General features: G+C 33.8%; 1 protein-coding gene across 1 annotated transcript in view; it reads right to left on the bottom strand.

Annotated features, from left to right (window-relative positions):
- Nucleotides 1–3746, bottom strand: part of LOTGIDRAFT_113628 (hypothetical protein) — a gene marked incomplete at both ends in the record, with an annotated part of 12871 nt that extends 9125 nt beyond the window's left edge. The window contains 3 exons of the mRNA XM_009051717.1: nt 3070–3179; nt 3337–3521; nt 3653–3746. Coding sequence (XP_009049965.1) covers nt 3070–3179; nt 3337–3521; nt 3653–3746 — 389 coding nt within the window. The remainder of the gene's footprint in view (nt 1–3069; nt 3180–3336; nt 3522–3652) is intronic.
- Between the last annotated feature and the right edge of the window lie 5702 nt (nt 3747–9448).

Below are 9448 nucleotides of genomic sequence, written 5' to 3'. Positions count from 1 at the left end.
GATCTTTTCGTTCAATTGGATATCGAATTTTGTAACTCGGTTTTGTCCGCAGTCTTGTCTAGTTCTGCTAGCAATTCGCCAAGTTTTCTTTCCAAAGCGGTTAGTTTTCGTTTTAATCTATCCTCGTTTACATTTAGGTTGTCTATTAAACGTTGGACGTCTATTTTTACCTTCGTAATCTTATCGTCTAATTTAGATATTAAATTTTGCAACTGACTTGTTTTATCCACTTGAATAAGACGTTTCAAACTCGTTAACTCTTGTTGTAGTTTGGGTTCGTCCACAAGATTTTTAATATTTCGTCTGAGGTATCTTTTCACGTCATTTATTCTATTTTCAACATGGTCCTTATCTATTTGAATTGCGTTTATTTGATCCAGTAAATATTTTTTGTTCACAGCATCGTTATCGTTTCCTGGAAACTTTAAATTAGTTATTTTGAAATTGTTCATATCAATATCCCCTTGTAAGGTGTCTCCGATTTGATCCACGAAAAAAGGTTTCGCTTTGTTTATAAACGTCGTCATGGGATTTTTGGATTCTAGAGGTAAAGACCCTAATCCAAACTTGTTTGCCATTTTTATTGAGTTAAATTTATTATAATTTCTTCAAACTTTTCTCCCAAACTCAACCGATATAAAACCCAAAGCGACAGCTGTCCACACAGCTTTTGTCCTGGCATTTGAAACGTAGAACATTTGATTGGCTTGCTAGTTATTTCGTTATCTCTTCTCTCGGTTCTAGACCGAAAGAATCAAAGAAATAAAAGTTATTCGAAGAATCTTTGTGTAAAGCAGAGTGATGAACTCCTTTTTGATCCGAAGTATGAATGTTTGTGATGGCGTAAAATTTACCTTTCTTGTATTTCAGTTCATCAATTTCATCTCGCATGCAATAATAAAACGGAGAGACGTTCAATTCCTTGGCCCATTTCACAAGTTGAAAGTTTGTGGTCATGTCTTTTCCGTATTTATCGAGAAATGCATTCATTTTTTAAGTTGATTTTTTTTAGGTGTTTTTCGAAGTAGGCGGTAAGTATTGCTGAAGACCCAATTGACGAAATATATACGTAGTTTGTGTTTGAAAAAACTTGTATAACATTCTGATAAAACACATTCAATAATATTTTGAAGATAAATTTACATTTAAATTTAAAAAATCTTAATTTAAGAGAGCGTAAATGCTTGTCGACATCTAAATTTCTTAACCTTTCATCTAAATCTTCATTTTCGAGATTCATTTTTAAAAGTCAGTTTTTTGAAAACCTTCCTATGATTTGTTCTTTGTCTTGATCGATTAATTCATACGTGGGAGGTGATGTGGTGTTTACTTTATCAACGATGAATATCTCGTTAGTCCAATACCCGACGTAACCTTTTTGAAACAATGATTTATATTTAAAAATACAAATTCGATCTCCAACTTTGAATTTGGGTTTAATATTCAAATTGCTAATCTCGTTTTCAAAGTTGTTTCGAGTGTTGACAGACTTTATGATATTCGGGTTATTAGAGGACTGCGTTGGCGTCACACCTATAGACGAATGTATTTTGTTATTGTATCCGTCGACAACAACTGGTAATATTTTAAGCCATTTTTGAGATTTCAATTCCGTGAATTTCTTGAATAATTTGCTTTTAAGAGTCCTGTTGAATCTTTCTATCACTACGGCCTTACCTTCGTTATGCGTGCTGTAAATTTCAAACCCCAGAGATTTCACATTTCTGTTGTAGAATTCGCTTCCTTTATCAACCCACAACTTTAGGGGTCGTCTGTCGGATTGTTTCATTATGGATTCGAATGCTTGTTTGACAGTCAGACCCGATTTGTTTTTCAAGGGAAAGACCCAAGCGTATCTCGTGTATATGTCGATCACCGTCAAACAATACTTGTACCCTCTCTCGACTGGCATGTTGATTAAATCGGCTGACCAAATTTCATCTTTATCAAAAACTTTGACTTTGAGGTAATGTTTGTTTTTTCGAAATTCTTTGTGAATCTCGTCTGCTATGCCCATACCCAATTTCAATTTTGCCTTCAAGAGTTTTATGATAAGAGCCCTCTGTAATTTCTCTTTGAAAGTGGGATTGGGAATATTTTCGAGTTCGTCTATCATTTGTTTGTCTGCTTGGTGTCTGAATGTTACGTCTTTGTTTCTGTACAGTATGTCGTGTTTGAGCGCTGCTGCGTCAACTCTATTAACGGGTTCTTCCCCTGGTTTGGGATTATCATTTTCGTCTAAACGCAGATCTAACCTAGTGCCTGGACCTGTATAATTGTGCCCTGGGAGATGTTTTTCTCCGGGATATTTTGCCCATGGGAATCTAGGAAGAGAACCCAATGACTTTTGAATGTCTCCCGCACCGAAATACGTTTTAGGAGGGTGGACATTTATTAAAGACATATTTGTTCAATAATGAAATAAACACCATATATTTTTAATACGAAAGATTTAATACAAGGAGGAAATTTGTTGTTTGAGACAAAATTGGCCACTTTAGGGATGAGAGATGTTAGCGCAGAGAAGAAACCGTCTCCTTCGAATTTTTTTGTTCGTGTTTTAAAATTAAAGACATTTTTAATGCGGTTATTTTATACTGTATTATTATAGTGATTCTTGTCTGTGGTTTAGGTAATTTATATGGAGTCTGTTATAATACAGTTTGGAGGAGTCTGTTATAATATATTTTTTTAACAGTTTGGGGAGTCTGTTATAATACATTTTAACAGTTGTGTCTTTTCGGATATGACGCATTGAAAAAAGCTGCGCATGCGCAGAAGTGAAATGCGTTATATCCGAAAAGACATATACCTGACATCTCAAAAACCGGATCAAACTGGATGCGCTATATCAGAAAACACATATACTACTAGGGCAGACCACTAAATGGGGGGACAATATTGTCGAAGTTGAAAACTCCCAGAGATCGTCTGAGAAAAAATTTGTGAAAAAATAAGATTTGATTTGTTGCTATCTGTTGCATTCTGTTCCCCTACTGGCCCGCCACTGAATTGGGTTTTGAAATAAATGACGGAAAAATAGCCAATAGACATACTGATAATACTTACATACAGTTTCTAGCAGCTAAATCTCGATGAACAAATTTGAGTCGTGTCAAATATTCCATACCCTTGGCGATATCAACAGCAAATAATACCAAATCTTTTATAGTTGGAGTCTAAAAAATATCCCGTTTAAAATATTATATAAAATCTAAAAAAGTTTTTTTTTAATATGCATTTTCACAGCGTCGAAACAAATAAATGGACAGGAAATTTAAACCAGAAACATTTTCAACGATATTATAATGAGAATAATATTTCACAAATATTTACGTTTAGGGGATTTCTGATGTACGTGAGTAGATCTCCATTCTTCATAAATGGTAAAATAACCAAAGGTAATGAATCTTCTTCCAGGCAGATACCAACTAATTTTAACACATTTTCATGAGAGAAATCCTTCATTATCAAAGCTTCTTCCAAAAAGACGTTCAACTCTCTTTCATCCGGTAACCTCTCTGAATTATATTTAAAAAAACACAAATTTAACGTTCTTAAAATATTAATTATTGGTGATATTTAGTAAAAGGCCAGACAGCTGATGTCTGAACGAAGAACATATGTATTAACAAAAGTGTAGTCTACTTACTTCTGAGGGTTTTTACAGCTACGTCCTTCCTGGTAGTACCAGCATCACTCTCTGGGTTGAGATATGTTGCCTTGTATACACATCCAAAATATCCTACAAGAAAGTAGACACAGTATTACAAAACACAGAAACAGAAAATATGCAGAATACAGGTTTAACCCATGGTTTAACCATATTCCATTGAACCACGTTAACCACGAATGCAGTACTGACGAGATTTTTTCAATATTTTCACTGCTGACACATGTTTTTAAATTGATTAAAGTCAAACCTTTTCCGATTTCTTCTCCTATTTCGAGATGACATCTATCAATGATTAAATTATCTTTCTCAAATAATGATAATGTAGAATTAGTAAATCTATCTGAAGATCTGTTATCTGTAATAATAATTCCAAAATGATAATTGACTTAAGTTCAAAATTTACCGTACGCATACAACATCTTTGTTATTATCCTTTTAAGCCGAAACTTAGCTTAATCTTAATTTAAATTAAGTCAGTTACAGTCTGCTCTAGAAATACAACAAAAATATTAAAAGGCAATGGTTATGATCAAGTTCTATGAACTATTGAGAACTTTGCATTGAAATTAAATACCCATGTCCAAAAATATCACCGTACTACCAGTGATTCATCAAGCAAACCTCATCAGTCATTTGTCCTTTGGTCCCAAAAATTCAACAGAAAGCAATATTTTTGGTGGTGAAATGATGGGCATATCTCATGCCACTTTGTCCACATTGGACACACATTCAAGAAAACTGCAAAGATATCACAGCAATTACCCAAATCATCCAAACTGTTCCAAGGTTGGCGTAGTCCTTCCGAGGAATCAGTGATGACAATATCCGGTATTCTAAACATCATAGTTTTCTCAGTCGCTATGAAGTCTTTGTCGTGTATTGAAGATCTTTTACATTTGATCACCACTATAACTATTATGATGATGAATATTATAACTGGTAATGGTAGAATTAAACACCAAATTAAACTCATTTCTTCTAATATTTCATATTTCACGTAACCCGGCGAAAAGTTCAAGTTACCTACTGAAATCTAAAAGATAAAAAGATTCTTATCGAATTTGTCATTCTGATGTAAATGCAGATATTTTTTCTGTAGATGATTACCGTATGCTGTCCATGAAATGACGAGATACTTCTTACAATCTATAGAATGTTTTATCCATAACAATCATACACCGCTAACCTTTCAAAAAAACACTTTTAAAACTGAACTGACTTTACAAGTATATGTTTAAAACTAAACAGCTAATTCCTCACACATAGCAATTATTGATCAAGGGGGAATATTAGATGACAAAACATTATTTGATTGAAAAAAAAAACTAAATACCTGAACTGGATAAGTGGAGTCATTGAATTGATTAATATCAAGTAATTTACATGATAATTGTGACTCTGTAAGACTTTCTACACTGCAGTTCGATGATCCAACCATAACTGTGACATCTTCGGTTGAAAAGGTAGACGATAGGTTTGCTCCCTGCAATGGCAAGATAGGTATATGGTATTAAGGTAGCAGTATCACATCGAGGCGCAATGTTCAAAGGATTTTATGAATGCTGCTGATACAGATGTTTCCTAAAAACAAATCATTGCTCATTTCATATCTGTAGTCATCTTAAGGATTTATGAATAATACTAACCTCTATAATCAGAAGAGCATCTCCATTATCTATTACAAGAACTAGCGTTCTATTGACCTCTTCAAACGCATAGAATACAGGATCTTCTTTATATACATATGTTTTACATGGATTCCATTTGTCTTCACCTCCATCCAAAATAAAATGAAGTTTCATCTCATTGGTTGTACCGTTTGGCTTTGGTGGTATTTCACACACCATTTCATCGCGAGATTTGACGAAACATCTCTAAAAGAAAGTAGTGACTCTGGTTATTTATGCAGATAGCCTACTTAACACCTGTCTCAATTCTAATACATCATATTGTAGTTTTGTCAAATGTAATGGGTAGTAAAGATAAGCAGAGCCATTCTGAACCCTCTCAGACCAATAAGTATCCTCACCCAAACTCTTTGGCTCCCAAAGAGTGTAAAATGGCTTACCAGGCAAAGTAAACCATACGTCCACATAGCAGCTTTGTTTTTAGACTCAATAAGAAGCAATCACAATGATTAATCTGTCAAGTTTTTATCCAATACTCAGAAAAGTAATCAACTCCTTACTGAAGACCTTATCAATTCCAATGATCACACAAAGTTTCAAATCGAATGAAACTTGCAGATTCTATTGAGCTCACGAGCAAATTTGACATGTTTTAAGTCCACGGCAATATAAATGAGAAAACGGTCCTCAAATTCAAACTCATTCAATATCTCATCAATATATACGATCCAAATTTCATTTAAATCGGATGGAAATAGTCTCTATAGTGCTCGGGAACATATTTTCAATAACAATAACTCAAAATCTCTTCATCAAAAAACTGCCAAATTCGAACTTGACTGAGATCTTATCAATTCTAATGCTCATACTAAGTTTCATTAAAATCCATTCAAAATTGGAAAATAGTGCCCTCAAACAAGTTTTGACGCGATTTCACTTAGTCACGGCTCACGGCTAATAACTCAAAAACCATTCATCGATGGATCGTCAAATTTGAATTTGAGATCTTATTAATTCCAATGCTCACATCAAGTTTCATCAAAATCGATTGAAAAATTGTAGCTTCTATTGTGCTAACAAAAATATTTTGACACGATTTTAGAAAGTCAAGGGCAATAACTCAAAATCCGTTCATCGAAAAATCGTTTGAACTTGACCGATATCTGGTCAATTTCATCAAAATCAGATGAAAACTGCTGTCTCTATCAATCAACTTAATAAGAGTAACTAAATGGAAACTAATGGTAACTAATGGAAACATTCCGAATGAAGGGGTACCAGTTGTACATGTAACTCGAAGATAGCTTGCCAAGCAAGGTAATATACGCCTACTAGCAGCTTTGATTTTAAATAAAAATATTTGGCAGTACAGTAACAATCATCAGTATGAAATATTCAACCTTCAGTCATACTATGCACTTCATTTTAACTCTTTTGGACGATACTGAATAATATTGAGTATGAGTTATTGCCCTTGTTCTTGAAAACGTGTTCAATTTTTTAGCTCGTGAAAACTCTAGAAGGCAAATAATATTCAACCTTCAGCGCGGTTCTGAATAATAAAACCAAGTTTTGTCAAAATCCTGCAAGAGTCAGACCTTTTAGTATTTAAGAGCTAAAATTTGAAAGCGTTTTCAAGAACGATAACTCCTATGAAACATTTTACGATTTTTGTTTTTCGATAGGGTTTATCCATGGGTGATAATTAACGATTTCACCAAGTTTCGTCAAAAACTTTCAAGAATTGAGCATTCTAGAATGTTAAGAGCTACAAATTGAACACGTTTCAAGAAACAGGGCAATAACTCCTACTTAATATTTTAAATTTTCTGATGTTCAATAAGATTCATCCTTGGGTGTTAACACACACACCAAATTGCGTCAAAATCTGTCAGGAGTTGTGCCATCTATAGAGTGTTTACGAGATAAACAGGGTTCATCCTTGGCGATAACTCACACGCACACCGAGTTTCATCACAATTTGTCACAAAAATTGAGTTTTCAAGAACAGGGGCAATTACTCATACTAAATATTTTTCGATTTTTCTGATTTTAATAGGGTTTATCCCTAGGTGATAACGAACACTCACACAAAGTTTTGTCAAAATTCGTCAAGAATTGTGTCTTGTAGAGTGTTTACGAGGAATTGTGGACGGACGGACGGACCACCATTTCATGTAGGCGTATAAAAAGAGGCGCTTCATTCAGTTTGCAATTATTGTTTGCATAGTAGCTACATAGCTGTAAATAGTTTTCTGATAATTTAAATCTCATTGTGTATATTGAGGAATATCTTAAGGATATTATTTCTAAAAACAGGTACAAGATCATCTACATTCAACACAAAAATATAATTATGATGTTTCTTTGCATTGTGTTAAAAGCATACAACAAATACTTGATATCATTACCTTATGAACTATTGAACCGTTTAGAAATGTAAAGAATGGTTGTGCAACTGAATTTAGATTGGATCCAAACACTGATAACAATGCTCCTCCACTGAAATAAAAACGAACTGTCATACGAAGATGGGTGTAAACATTCAGAAAACGAAATTTGTAACAAATAAGATACCAAAAGCTATTACTATATCACCACTAATACTAGACTTTTTTTTCAACAAATTGGACGTCTATCATTCAAAGTTGCTTTGATTACCACATACACTAGCTCTACTCACACATATATTTTGAGTAAGGGGAGATTCGGGGAGATGAATCGTTGTGTCGTTTTGGAAGAATTGGCTCTGACTTTAGCACTACATTTCATAATAGTTACATGCTAACCTATTGAATGTTGTCTTTGGTGAAATATCATCAACAACGGGATTCGGTCTGTATTCAAACTCCCAGTTTACACCGGTAATTATATCTTCATTATCAACGTAATACTGTAAGTCTGATGTAATGAAAGGTGTATCATTGTTGTTTTCCCTGACATCAGAGTACAGTGGTTGAGTTTTACACTTAATTTCATCTTCAGACAAACTGTATAAATACAAAATATCTGCTTAGTCTTGCACGAAGAAACATACATTACATGTATTTTCTAACCCTCAATAAATAAGAAAATTGAATGAAATTAAAAAACAAAATTTGACAAAGCCCCCTAACTGAGTGTCATCGTATGTTGATTAAGAGTGGGTTAGCTATGGAACACCCGGTACAGTAAATTGTTTAGTAAACCTTAATATCTAAAAATGTAATCTTACACCTCTGCCCTGCAGACCCGATTTGAAAGATCGTCCAGAAAGCTTGTCAGATCAGTTACAATTCGCCAAATGTGGTTACCTAATTTGGTAGAACTATAAGTTCTAATAATATCCAGTATTTCTTGGGTGGGATCCATCTCAGTTCTGTTCTTGTGTATGTTTTGAAATAAACAGTTTGATCTAATTTTAATTAGACTGGTCATATTGTGGTCGTATTGGCGAAGTTGGCGTATGAAATTTAGCGTCTTTTTGACCACCATGATATCCAATGCCATTATAGATTATGAATGGCATTTAGCAATTGTGAGTACGATATATAGACACAGCTTTATGGAACAACAATCACTGGTTAAAGTTTTATGCAACGTTTCGACGTGTTTCCCCCGTCGTCCTCAGGCATATAATGAGAAGAAGTGATGGGCAAACTATATATACCTTAATGCTTATTATAAAGAACACACAAGAGATAAATGGTTTATTGATACATTACATTAAATTTTAACAGGTACAATAAGAGGTATATAATTCTTAAAATAACATACAGGCTGATTAAGTAAAATAATTGAAGTAAAGTAAATGAATTAAAAAAGATTAATTGAAGATTAAATAAACAACTATTGCTGGTATTGGAGTCTTTTATTAATAGAAATTACATTGTTCATATAACTAACTATGCTTAAAGTTGGAAATTGTTTTTGAATATGAATAATTACAAGTTGATAAGTTTATCATATGCATGCGATAAACGAACACCTTCATCTCTGTTAAGGTCAGGCTGATATCTTCTGATGTGAGTCGAACATCAAGACCATCAAGACAAGCCCGGCAATGAAGGAACATCTGCTGTGGCCGAACATCTTGCTATGGGAAGGAAAACAGGACATAAAGTCAACTTTGACAACACCAACATACTGACAATCAATAAGCACA

This window comes from Lottia gigantea (genome assembly GCF_000327385.1).
Source record: "Lottia gigantea unplaced genomic scaffold LOTGIsca_17, whole genome shotgun sequence".
In the NCBI taxonomy this organism is placed as follows: domain Eukaryota; kingdom Metazoa; phylum Mollusca; class Gastropoda; family Lottiidae; genus Lottia; species Lottia gigantea.
The sequence above is the reverse complement of the archived record's forward strand: the minus strand, read 5'-3'. Positions and strand labels throughout refer to the sequence as shown.